General features: G+C 36.1%; 1 protein-coding gene across 2 annotated transcripts in view; it reads left to right on the forward strand.

The window, feature by feature from the left end:
* The window catches only part of PLOD2 (procollagen-lysine,2-oxoglutarate 5-dioxygenase 2), a 111,870-nt gene extending 106,945 nt beyond the window's left edge, over positions 1-4,925 (forward strand). For both annotated transcript variants that reach the window (XM_020980955.2, XM_020980956.2), the window contains one exon: positions 177-4,925. In XM_020980955.2, coding sequence (XP_020836614.1) covers positions 177-332 — 156 coding nt within the window. In that variant the 3' untranslated portion in view covers positions 333-4,925. The remainder of the gene's footprint in view (positions 1-176) is intronic.
* The last annotated feature ends 9,437 nt before the right edge of the window (positions 4,926-14,362 follow it).

A 14,362-nucleotide genomic window follows, 5' to 3' on the forward strand; every position in this document is an offset into this window, starting at 1 on the left:
AATTTAGAAACTTAAATATTTCATCTTTGAAATAGAAAAATGCCTGTCCTTGCCCAAAACCTTTCCTTTAATTTTCTAAAATAGTTTTCTTATTCAGACAATGTGGTTGAAATTATAGCACTCCTTAGAAAGTAAAATGAATTAACTGAAATAGCTCTCTGTTCTTTTCTTCATAGGGAGGTGGATGCAAATTTCTAAGGTACAATTGTTCTATTGAGTCCCCCAGAAAAGGCTGGAGTTTCATGCATCCTGGAAGACTTACTCATTTGCACGAAGGACTTCCTATTATAAATGGAACAAGATATATTGCAGTGTCATTTATTGATCCATAAATTATTTTCCTCCAATCAAATCAAGTTGCCTTTTATTTTTGGATGGCTGTTCTACAAAAAAAAAAGTCTGTTCAAGTTATCAGTGAGAAGAAAAGAGAATTATTTAAATAACTTCTACAAAGCAGCTTCACTTAGGACAAAAAATTTTAAAAAAGGCTTTTCTTTTAATTATTCCATACTTACATACAGATGTCTGCTCTGAGCCTCGAGTCACAGGTTGAAAGAGAAAAAAAGAAAAAAAAAGTTCCTATGCTGCTCTCAGAGAGGATGAAAGAATTAACTTTGAATTGGTTGTTTTAGTTACGAAATAATTTAGACACTAAGGTACAAGTGAAGTTTGTGGTTTGTAATGTTTATTTTCTAATTTTGAAAAGCAATCCCAGAAGAATTGTGTTTACTGCTGGTCTGGGGGAAACAGTCTAAGTGCGTATGATAGACAAGCAATATTTAAAGCCCAAGGGGTCTGGGATCCCATTGTGGTGTTGATTCCTGGCACATCTCTCTTTCACATATGCCTTAAAATTCACAAGCCATCATCTTTCTGATGAGGCTCTTAGAAGAAGCTTACTGCTTAAATGTCCTGAAGAAGAGGAAAACTGCAAAGTGTTCCTGTTACCTCAAGTATATATAGAGTGTGCGTCAACATGGAAGTGAACTGAGTTTCTTATGATCACCAAGTGCCCTTCAGTCCAAATGTTATTTTTGAAAAGCCGGAAAATAGTAAAAAAAAAAACCATAAAAAGTAGAAAAACTGCATCCAGATTATAGGTAAATTTTATAAATAACATTTTTTGTTTCAAGTACTTGAATTTTATATCAGGAAAATGAAGTTGTTGAGCCCACCTTCTTTCCCTTTATCCATATCTTCTTTAATCTTTCTATCCTTCCCCTACTTTGTTTCTTTGTTTTATTTTTCATTTGCCTCTGTTCTTCATTCCTCCATTCTCCCTTTTCTACTTTCTCCTTAACCCCTCTTTGGGGTGGGGGAAGGTGGTGGGTCCTTCAAAATAAGTGTGTTGTCTTAATTTTTCCATTTAGTTTAATGAATGAGGTTTAAGAATTCTTACTGTAGCTACTGTTTGTAATTTAAAGGTTAAACTTGAAAAAAAAACAACAAAAAAAAGAACTCTTAAGTCATGGTGCCAAAGACCATTATTCTAACACCATGTGTTAGAAACTTGTGATAAATAAAAAACAAAGAAAGAGAAAAATGTGGGTGCTTTTTTTAAAAACAAAAGATATTATTAAGGTTTTGCCCTTCTAAGCTTGTTTGTATGTTTCATACACACATACACAGACACACAGTAATCAAAGAAAAAATGAAAGACGAAAGGATATCTACTCTTCGCTATTTACACACAATGCCACAGAAACGTGTGTTACCTTTTCATGATTTTTAACTTTTGTATTCAGCATATTTAGTGCTCTTAAAACACAAGCAAAGATTTTCATCAGGAAAAAAAAATTGTTCATAGAATTTCTAGATAGTTCAATTCATATGGCACCTTAGAGATCACCTAGTCTAATCCCGCCCGTTTTCTAGATGACAAAATTGAAGGCCAGATAGCAATTGGTAACTTGCCCAGCCATTTTTGTAAGAATTAAATAGGAGAGATGTGACTGGAATTCCCAAGTCTAACTCATAATTTAACACTATCCATTTTATGCTGGTGACACAGAGCCAAGCCACATCTTTATCATAGAGCAACCAGACTGAGGAAACCTCTCTAGTGATGCTTTATGAAGGATGATATCATCGGGCCGTTTAGAAGTGGCCACTCTTACGTGTGTATTTTGACTGCAATTTTCATATTCACTCTAAATGACTTTATTGTGAAATACTAAAATTTGTAATTCTTGACATTACTGAACGCACAGTGTTTCACCCAAAGCATGTATGTGATTGTACATTGTAAATTGAGTAGTAAGAATTTCTTCTTCCCACCTCTGCTGCCACATGCCTATTTTCATTTTCATCTCTGAATGTTATTATGAGCCATGGTGTCAATGACATTTTACCAGGAAGGGAAATGGACACTTAGGAGCAGATATGTAGAAACTTTAAATTAATCAGTAAATCAGCCAACATTTATTAAGCATGAGCTGTGCATTGTACAATAGTCCCTGCCTTCAAGGAGCTTAACGAAAGTCTTGCTTGGGTACACATGTTCTCTGTCTCAGCCTCTGTGTCTCTTTCTCTGTGCCTCTCCTCCTTCTCTCTTCTCTCTGTCTGTCTGTCTGTTTGTTTGTCTCTCTCTCTCTCTACTTGTCAGAAGAACCAAATTCTAATCTTGGCTTTGGGTCAGTCACTAACCTCTTGATCTGTTTCATCATCTATTTAAAAATATAAATATCTGTACTACCTCATAGATTTCTTGGTATGTCATAGGATTTAGAATTGGAAGGGATGTTAGAGACCATCTAGTCCAGCCACATAGTCTTTATAGATGAAGAAACTAGGGAGCAGATAGGGAAATGCCCTGTTCAAAGTCACTGAGCTCATGAAATGCAGGGCCAGGATTTGAATCCAGGTTTCTTGAATTTCAAATACAGTGACCTTCCCAGGACACAATATGGCTACTATACCACGTAGACCTACCTCAGATGATGAATGTGAAAACGCCCAATCAACTGTAAAGCACCGGGTAAATATATACTGTTACCCTTTGTCCTGGAGTTCTACCAACCTTATAGAGAAGTCCATTTTTCTTTCTGTTAAGCTATGAAGCTCATCTTTGTATGAAATTTTTGGAACCTGTTAAAAGTTTTGTGAGGAGTTTGGTTCAGTCAGGGATTCTCCAAGCTGTAGGAAAGTTATAACCACAGAGACATTCTCAGCACATTTAAGATTCAGTCAGCTAATGGCTCCTTTAGAAAAGATGTTGACCAGGTTGGAAAGTTAAGGAAGTGTTTAGGAGTCTATGAAAGCAACCTTTGTTAACCAACTCAGAGGGGTGTGTGTGTGTGTGTGTGTGTGTGTGTGTGTGTGTGTGTGTGTGTGTGTGTCCTCACTGTGGTCCATTAGGGTAACATGGTACAGCTGTCTGCTTCTAAACAAATTATTATTTTTTAAAAAAAGGAAATAGTCATTGGAAGGGGGGAAGGGAGAAAAAAATAGAAATATTTAGGACAGATGAATATAGACTAAAATCTGAAGAAAAACTGTAGTCACAATTAGACATTATTAAGAGAACACATCATTAATTTAGTTTCAAAACAACAAGATCCATCTCATGTTTGTATCATAGATACAGAGTTAAAAAGGGATCTTAGAGACCATCTGATCCAATCCTTTGATTTTAAAAATGACCAAATGGTTACCTAGACAGGTTGACTCACATAAGTGGCAAAACTAGGATTTATTCTGAAGCAACTTCACATATTCTTACATCCTTTGATGTCTATCAATATCACTCTACAGTGCTAGATTTGCAGTTAAGAAAACCTGGGTTCAATTCTTTCTCAAATACTGGTTTTGTAACACTTAGCAAGTCACTTAACCTCTCCAGGCCTCAGTTTCCCCATATGTAAAATGAGAGAGGATGCTAGACAAGATTACTTCTCAAGTCCGTTCTAGCTTTAAACTGTGATTCAAATTCAACCCTCCACCCACTGTACCAGGTCTTCTTCTCTGAATCTTTTTTGGTGTCTTATACATTTAGAAATGCTCCTTGGTGCACTTGTGTAGATTTAAAGAATTTGAGTATGAGTTTTGATTTATGGATTATACATGTATCATGTCAAATATGATTTATCGAAACAGATTAGTAGTAAAATTTTTTGTAGAAGAGTTTTGTTAATGTGTTACTTTGTCTAGTAAACACAAGTTTTTCAGGGTGGGATGTGTGTGTGTGTGTGTGTGTGTGTGTGTGTGTGTGTTTTGAGAGATTATCACTTGGATATACTAATCTGCATTGGCTGAAAAGCAGGAAATCCATATTTATATTTTGAATCTGCATAGTAGATCAGTGGGAAAGAGCTAATGGATTTTTAAAAATCCAAATTCACAAATATTTGACTTTTTGAAGAATAAACTTTCCAAATGGAATATGGTAATTAAGGCTGTAACTCCCAAGTATAACTTTTAAATTTAAAAAAAAAATAGACTAAACAGCAGAAGAGTAAATAATGAAGGGGGAAAAAAACAAGTTGTAGGTTACAAAGACCCCCATTTGACCCCACAATATTCAATGATGCTTATTTTTAGGTACTTGTTAAACAGTAACCATGATTTGTAGACACATGAGATGGTGATATTTTAGGAACTTGAGAATTTAAGATGATGGTACAGTTGAAACTTTACTAAAGAAGTGACATTACAGATACCCAACAATGTTCTGAGATATTCTACGATTTTTTTTTACGTGTTAGATCCTAAGAAGGCTCTAAATTAGATAAAGACAGCTTGAGTCATGACAAACATAGGTTGCTCTGAATTAAGAACTAGAGAGGGGTTGAGGGAAATAATAAATATATTTATGTAGTGCCTTAACATTTATAAAATGCTTTCTGTTTGCAAACGTGAAAAAATAGAACCTAGTGATTACAAAAGCTTGATTTTAAATAAATTATTTTGGTTTCCCATGGCATTGAGAGGTGTACAGTTTTTTTTGTGTGTGTGCATGTATGTGTTTCTTTAAATTGTGCCAACATTTTTAACCCCTATGACCCTTCTTGTGGTTAATTGGCAGGCATATATGAATTTTAAGCAATGAACAGGTACTTTCATGAACTTTGAGAAGATTTCAAAACAATACTTTGAATTTTCTTAAAGATGTATTGCCTATTCAGACATGGAAGAGAAAATTTTTTTACCATTAAGTCATTTTTTTTTGGCAATAAAAATATTAATAGTTTAACAATCTTTTGTCCTTTTAATCTTGATTTTGGATAGATAAAAACAGTTGAAGATGTGTGGTCAATACAGTAGCATGTCAAGAATTTATTACTACTGTGTGCCAACCACTTTGTTAAGCTTTGGGGAAACAGGTAAATCCATAGATTCTGTCCTCAGGGAGCTCATATTCTAATGAGATGATCAACATGCAAATAAGTAAATACATCCAAGTTAAATGGCATGTAACCTCAGAGGGAAAGATACTTGGTTGGTGGGGCTGAGGGATTCTGGGAAAGGCCTCTGGTAGATTTGGGAATTTGAGTTGAATCTCGAACAAAACCAGGAAGGGAAGGGGAGGAGGAAGGTGTTGTAGGCATGGGAGATGGTGAGGGCAAAGCCAGGGATGTTCTCTATGAATGCTAGTGATTAATTTCCCTTTTCCTCTCTGACATCCTGTAATTGGCTATTTTGAGTAGAAGCATTTCATTGCACTGATAAGATAAAGGCACAAAGAACAGGCTCCATTACAGTTAATATGGTGATTAATTTGCCTAAAAGGATTTCTGGGGTTTCAGAGCTAGGGAGGCACCTTACAGATTTTACATATGGGGAAAAAGAGTCCCAGAGAAGTGAAGTAACCTGTGTTTTCAAGATCACTCAGTTATAAGTAGCAGAGCTAGGTTTCAAAACCAAGGCCTTTGACTCAGTCATCCAATGCTCTTTTCACTACGATATTGATTTCCCAACTTTTTTGGTCTCAGGTTTTTACATGCTTAAAAATTATTGAGGATTCCTCCCTGTTCAAAAGAGATTTTGTTTCATAGGTTATCTCTATCAATATTTAATATCTCTATTAATATGCAATAGAATCAAAATGAATAAATTTTATAGAAATATATATTTCTCTTAAAATGACAAATTCATTACATATTAACATAGATAACATTTTGTGGAAAAAAAAAAAACTTCTAAAAAACCTCCAGAACAAATCAGTGAGAAGAGTGATATTCTTTTACGTATTTTCAACTTTCTTTAATGCCTGGCTTAATATAAGACAATTAGATTCTCATATCTGCATCTGCATTCAATTTGTTGCAATATGTTGTTTTGGTTGAAGTATGTGAAAACAATCCAGCCTCACACAGATATAAAAGTGGAAAAAGGAGATGTATTTAAATAGGCAAACAATCTCTTAGTATTATTATAAAAACAGTTTTGATTTCAAGTACCCTCTGAAAGGATCTAGGGACCACAATGGTCTGTGGGCCATTGAGAACCATGCTCTGTACCATAATGTTAGAGGGATTATAAAAGTATTCATGATGTGATTAAAGTCTTTTTAAAAAGAAATTGTCCACTCCACCAGTGGGGGAGTTGGGGTGCTATGTATAGTAGCTTTATATTGTTCACTCATGTCCAACTCTTAATGGCCCCATTTGGAATTTTCTTGGCAAGGATACTGGAGTGATTTGCCATTTCCTTCTCTAGCTCATTTTACAGATGAGAAAACTGAGGCAAAGAGGGTTAAAGTGACTTACCCAGCTAATGAGCGTCTGAGGTCAGATTTGAACTCAGGAAGATGAGACTTCCTGACTTCCAGGCCCTACACTCTATCCTTAGCTTCCCCATAGAGTATCCTGGAGCTGGGCAAACCATTCACATTTTTTAATTTGTATAATCCTAGGAAGAATATCAGTTGTAAGGGGATTTAGAAATGATCCAAGTCAATCTGTGGTGGGGAAAAGAATCCCCTCTCCACTCCCCATCAGACCAGTGGTCATCCAGCCTTAGTTGACCTCTGGGGAGGGAGAGTCTACTGCTTCTGGAAGCAAAACATGCTACTTTGAGATGGCTCTAATTATATGTTATATCTAAATTTGTCCTTGTGACTTCCACTCACGTCTCTTAGTTCCACCCCCTGTGATCAGACTGAGCCAGTCCAATCTCTCTCCCACGAAACAACCTTTCAGATATGTGATGATTGCTGTTATAAGCCCAGCGGCTAGTCTTCTCTGGGCTAATTAAAATGGTATGATCTCTAAGCCTTTTTACCATCTCCTGGCTACTCTCCAGTTTATCAAGCGTTTTCCAAGATGCAGAACTCAGCACTGCTCATATTAACTTATTTTGGCTGTCAAAATCAAATCGTTCACATGCTTTCAGTCTCCCCTGTCACACCAAGCATCCCATTCCCCTCTTCATTGATCTCCTTCTTTGAGCATTCTCTTTTCTTTACTATATAGCTACTGCCCTCTCCTTAATTTTTTTTCTTAGCTTTTCCATCTATCCTCAGATCATTCTGAACTGTAGTCTTCCTCTGGTGTTTCATGATTTTGTATTAATCCTTCATATCAGCAAAAAAAAAAAAAATTACCAATTTAATTTAATAAGTGAGAGGGGGAAATGAAAAGAGATCCCAGTCATGGATTCTAGTGACTCAGAATGTGTGGGAGAAATGATACAGAGGATTTGTTTTGTGGTCACAATAATAAGGCTGATTCAGGGGCAACTAGGTGGCAATAGTGGATACAGCTCTGTCCTTGGAGTCAGGAGGACCTGAGTTCAAATCCGTCCTCAGACACTTGACACTTACCAGCTGTGTGACCCTGGGCAAATCACATAACCCCAATTGCCTCACTAAATAAATAAATAGATAGATAAATAAATAAACAAACAAAGAGGCTGATTCTATCAAAGTTCCTGGAGGTCATTAATGAAAACAGGTAGCAATAACAATAATAACTTGATGGTTTATTAATCACTTTCTCCACAATAACATTGAGGATTAGGGTGCCAGAGAAGTTAAGAGGCTTGGCCAAGGTCACATGGCTAAGAAGTGTCAGAACTAGGATTTAAATAGCCCTCCTCACTTTGTGTCCTATGTTTTCTCTTCATGGTATAGACCTGAATTTGATTTCTGGTTCTGATACTTATTAGCTGTGTGATTAGGAATGAGACTTTATCTCTCTGGGCCTCAGTTTCCTGATTATTAAAAACTGATGACAATATCACTGGCTAACTCATAAGGGTTGTCAGGAAGGTGGTTTGTAAAATTTAAAGTACTATAGAAATTGAATCACATATGGGCTACCTATTCTGTGGGAGTAATCCTTGTTCTGTAGCTGGCTTCCCTGATTCCTGGATGGTCCTTTGACAGATTCCCAATTCACTAACAATTAGAGTCCATCTGTCATCAACATGCCTTTGCTCTGGCTCTCCCCTTTGCCCGGAATGCGCTTCCTCTTCTCTGTCTCCTGTAACCTATGGCTTCCTTCGAGACTCAGCCCAACGCCACTATCTGTAGGAGGCCTTTCGAAGGAGTTCTAACATCGCCTCCTGCATATTTTGTACGTATGTATATCTTGTAGATGTGTGTCTCACTAGAATTGAAGTTCCTCAAGCGCAAGCATTTTTTTTTCTTTTTTTATGCTCTGTATTTAGTGCAATGGCTGGCGTTTCTAGATAGATTGATTAAAACAATCAGAGACATTTTTATAGTCTTTTAAGGTTTTCAGAACACTTTACATGCATTGTCTCTTTTGAGCTTCAAAACAAGCAGGTCAAGTCAGGTCTCCAGGTGACATTATTTCCTTTTGTTCTACCATCATCTCACTGGAGTGCTCCCTCTGCCAATGTAGATTGGCATCTGCTTTGTAACTACCCATCTTAAGAGAGTTGCCTAAGCCAAGAATGTTTAAGTGACTCACCCATGGTCACACAGCCAGTATATGCTGAAAGCACGGCTTGTATCCAGCTTCTGATACGGAAGCTACTTCTCTATTATGTGACATTGTTTATTACCCCTGTTTTACAAGTAAGGGAACTGAATATCAAAGAGCTTATATGACTGCCCATCATCACGAAAATAGCAATACTGGGATCTGAACTCAGGCCTTCCTGAGAAGACAAACTCATCTTAAGAGAAGCCAACTGCCTCTTAAGAGACAGTTGGGTCACACATGGTCTGCAGACAGTTCAAATCTAGCTTCAGATACTTAGTAATTGGTCAATACCTATTATGTCATTTAATCTGTTCTCACCTCAGTTTCCTCAACTAAAAAAAAAGGGGGATAATAATAACACCTACCTCATAGGGTGGTTGTGAGCATCAAAAGAGCTCTTTGTAAACCTTAACTGTCACTGCTGTTGTTCAGTCACGTGCAACCCTCTGTGACCCCATCTGGGGTTTTCTTATCAAAGATACTGGGAGTGGTTTGCCATTTCCTTCTCCAGCTCAATTTACAGATGAGGAAACTGAGGCAAACAGGGGTAAGTGATTTATCCAGGGTCACACAGCTACTAAGTGTCTGAGACTGGATTTGAACTCAGGAAGAGGAATCTAACACTATATAAATGCAGGCTATTATTATTCCTGACTGCAATTACCCTGGTTTTTTTTAATTATTATTATTATTCTACTACTCTGTTGTGCAACTTGAGCCCAGGTTAGAAGGATATGAGAGTAAGTGTGTGAGTGTTGGTAGGGGAATGTCCCAGTCCATGCTCATCCCCATTAGGATGGGCACTTGAGTAGTGACTATAAGTTTAAGTTGTTTTTTTGGTTATTTTCAAAGCAAAGTCTTCCTTAAGGGGTAACAAAAGAAGGGTCTCAGTCAAAAAAAAAAATAGAAAGTCAATACTATGAACATAATTAGTGAAGGGAGAGATGGGCAACTATGGAAAAAGTACATTGTTTGTGTACAGATTATGGAGTTATAACCTGAAAAAGGAAGGCCCAGAGCTAGATGGCACCAGCAGGGAGACCAGCAATCTGGGACAGACCGCTAACACTGAGAGTTACCAGAGTTACAACCAGCTTGCCTCATGGCCTAAGGTTGGTTATTTAACCTTCCCATTCATCACTGAATCTGGCATTCCTTGGCTTAAATAGAACTTTAATAAAGTGCCTGCAGATTTTTTTTTTGATGTCTATTCCCTACAAGAGTATTTCTAATTTATTCCCCTGTGTCCCACTCCCCATTTGCTTCAAACAGCATGCATCAGGTTGGAAAAAAAATGTTAGAGAACAGTACATTTGAAAACACCAAATTGGTTGTCTTTGAGTTGTATTTTTTTTTCTACTGAATGTCTTATCGCCATGGCTACAGTGTGCAAACACCCTGGGTGTGGCTCCCTCACTGATGTTTGAGCAAGCAAGGAACCAGATACTGGCTTCCATCCTCTACTGTTGTAGAAACCCTAGCTGGAGCATCTGAGTTAGAGTTTGTAATTATGGATTGCCCCAAGGGTATGTGGAAGGTGCCTTATTATGGAGAGGTCAAGAAGAAAGCATTCATTTGGAATTGGCATGAATGGACTTCGAGAAATATACTGAAATACAGAATGGTTAGGAAAATAGCTCTTTGTTACAAAAGAAAAGGGTCTCGTATACATTGAAACAGCTAGACGATGCAGTAGATAGAATGCTGGCCCGGAGTCAGGAAGATCCAAATCCAGAACTGAACTAAGACAGAAGCTGTGTGACCCTCAGCAAGTCATTTAACTTCTAGCGGCCTCAGTTTCCTAAACTGTAAACTTCCTCACAAGTTTGTTATGAGGATCAAATGAGACAACACTCTCAAAGTGCTTAGCACAGTGCCTAGTATATAGTAAGTGCTTAATAAATGTTTGTTGCCTCTCCCTTTCTTTCCCACTTAGAACAGAAAGAAAGGTTGAGACATAATTGATAATGTTGAACCTGCATTTTCATAATGATAAAGTCAGTGCACATTGTTGAATTAAAAGCCATGCTAACGGCAGAGCAATAATATTCATGAGTTGTGACTAACTGATTATATTTCATAATAATAATAATAATAATGCATACATTTATATAGCAATACAATGCATTTCATCACAATTTAGAGGTTGGGAAACACTTTACATATATATATATATATGTGTGTGTGTGTGTATATATATATATATATATATATATGTATGTATGTATGTATGTATATGTATATTATCTCATTTCATCCTCAAGACAACCTTGTTAGATAGGTCCTATTATTGCGCCCATTTTAAAGATGAGGAAACGGGCTCAGAGAGGTTAAGAAAGTAACACAGGGTTACAACTAGTAAATGTTCAACCTCTGCACACACTTAAAGCTGTCCTTAATTACAAGCTCATAATCAAATGTTCTACCCTAACAGTGGGCTATACTTGAACTCAGGTCTTCTTGACTTCAAGTTCAGTGCCTTGTTGACGTTCTTCAATTTATTTATGACAATTGAATGTACGTATAGAACATACACACATGTGCATATGTCTACCCCCTCCATCATCCTCTCCCCAGTTGCCATTGCCGGAAAAGCTGATCCTGATTTTAGTTGTTAGAATTTTGAATTTGATGGAATAGCGTATGGTCTGCACAATATTAGAGACAGTTTTCCTTACTTCAACATGTTGTTTTTCACAAATATTTACTCCAGCCTTCCCCCAAGTTTTCATTTCCAGATAGGCTAGGACAAAAATAGCTAAATGCGGCTTCTTCTTGCGTGGTGTAATAGATTGGCTTCAGAACTCCACCATCTGTAGGCCATTATGCCAATCCTCATTGACAAGAGGTTGAAATAATTTCATTTTTGATCATGTTTGATTTTAAGTTATGCATGCTATCTGGAGAGAAAATGAATTTAGATGTATTCTTGTTTGGAGATTATGAATCCATAAAATGGTCTTACATGGAATGAGGCAGTTTATAGCTACATCAAAGTGGAATGCAGTCCAGAGTTCGGTGGTTTGACTATAATGGAGTAAAGCTGCACCTGCAGTATTTGAACTCATTCAAATCTCAATGTTTTCACACTTCAAGTTTTTCTTTCTTTTTTTTTTTTCAATATACTTTTATCTCAAGGTTAAGGAATACTGGTTTGGCAGAGCTGGAAAGGACCTTAATATTCACTGAGTTCAATTCATTTTACAGCATATGAATTGGAAGGGATTCTAAAGAGGTTAAATGACCTGCCCAAAGCCATTCAATAGTTCTGTCTTCTCTGTTTAAAAAAACTATATGAAGACTTTCTTTTTCAAAATATAAGTTTTCCATGTAAAGTACAAAATAAATTTTACTGATTTTCTTGTTTTAACATAATCTGCATTTCCTGATGTATCTTTCAAACTTTCCCTCCCAAAGAGCTTTTCTTTGTAATAAAAAAATAAACAATAAGTTCAGCAAAATCAATCCACATATTGAAAAAGTTTGCCTTTACATATAGTGTCAGAAATCAGCTCAATAAATGTTTCAGGGAATTATGTTTTTTTCTGAAGGTTTTTTTTTTTTAGCTCTATGCAACTAGTCCCTACCTCTGTAAAGACGTAGTTCTTCTTTGGTGCCAAGCTTGGTCTAACTTTTTAGCATTTAGTTTTGATGATTTCACTGTTGTTCTATGTTAAGATTTTCAGTAAATCACACAAATCACACATATTTTTACTAGACCATAATCTCAACAAAGAGATAGAGCATGTCTTTTTCTTTTTCTTTTTACTTTGCTTGGATGTGTGATTTTATCCATGGAAGTAGGCCCCAGTATAGAAGCCCTCCACTGATGTAGGTCAGTAACTTGCATGTAACTTGTAGACAATGTCATGAAGGCAAGGCTACACAGCCAGTATGTGCCAAAGGAAGAATTAAACCTTAAGATTTCTGACTCCAAGGTCGGTCTTTTATCCACTACACCATGAAACTCATTGTTCTTTGGTGATCAATAAAATGCACTGAATGAATGAAACATTCTTCTTCTGGGAAAGATGGGTTACCGTTTTCTATATAAGCCTAAAGAAAATATGTAATCATGATACTTTATATTGGTAGATTTGATGGGCTATATTATATTCCACAAATGTGCTACCTTCTGAGAATGAGTATTACTCATCCACTTTTATCACTATGTTTGTTTGTGCCACATCAATCAGTGGCTACATGTTGAATATGTAGGCAAATACCAACTTTTGTTTGCCCACAAAATCTGGCATTATGACAGTTTTCCCTCATCCTATACTTCTGCATTTTTTAAAAAAGCTAAATGAAGCACATGATCTTATGTCGGAATTTCATGACTATTTGATGATCATTTTCTTAGTGACATCTCTATTATTAATGTTAAACTGAATAAAAAAAGGAGATGCATGTTTGCAAAAGGTGCTTGGTACTATATGTATGCATATATGTATACACTTACATAATGATGCATAGTTATATAATAAAGTAAAATATTATGTTATATATAATTATAAATATAAAATGTTATATTATATAGGTAATTACTATATAATATAACTATAGTGACATCAAGGAAATGTATATGCATATATAAATATATATGTAGATGTAAAAAAAGAAGGTGTACCAATGAAGAGTGAAAGCAGGACATCTTAAGTGGTGTACTGGCACTTGAGGATTTTGCATAGATCCTGTTTGGAGAACTTATAAGGGAGCATGGACAGAAATATCTTAGAATGGAAGAGTATTACATGAATTGTTATCTGCCTTAAGGAAAGAATGCTTGTTTATTTAATACCAATAATCATTAAAATATTAATAATAATTTATATATCTCTTTTGTTTTGCCAAGAACTGTATATGTTATCTTATTTGATCCTCATAATAGCCCTGTGACACAGTTGCTATTATTATCCCCATTTTACAGATGAGGAAACTGAGGTTGAGAATGAGTGACTTGCCCAGGGTCACACAGCTAATAAATGTCTGAGATTTTTCTGCCTCCAAGTCTAACCCTTTTATCCACTGTGTCTTCTAGCTGCCTAAGTATAGCTGCCTCAGTAGACCAAAGACCCCTGAAAGTATTGATGAAAGAAATCCTTGAAATTTCAGATGGGCTTTGGGGAGTCATGTCTGCCACAATGTCATAATATGTACACTTCCCATGGCCTAATTTTCTAAAGAAGCATTTTTAAAATTTATACATTAAAAAAATGATAAAAATAAATACATTTCAATATTGCTATTACAGAACCATTTTTGGTAAATTTGAATCAATTTGTATGTGAGACAAAGAAAAGTATCCTATGAACTAAAGTGGATAATTAATAACAAAATGTATTATAGAGCTCAAGAAAGGAATTTTTGAAAGCATTTTCCTCAAGTTGGGATTTCAGATGTAATCTCTCCAAATAAATGCCAATTCTTCGCTAGTTGAATCCCAGTTTTATTGACCAAGAAATACTTGG

The sequence above is a fragment of the Phascolarctos cinereus genome, unplaced genomic scaffold (genome assembly GCF_003287225.1).
Source record: "Phascolarctos cinereus isolate Bilbo 61053 unplaced genomic scaffold, phaCin_HiC Scaffold_7;HRSCAF=346, whole genome shotgun sequence".
NCBI classification, from domain to species: Eukaryota; Metazoa; Chordata; class Mammalia; order Diprotodontia; family Phascolarctidae; genus Phascolarctos; species Phascolarctos cinereus.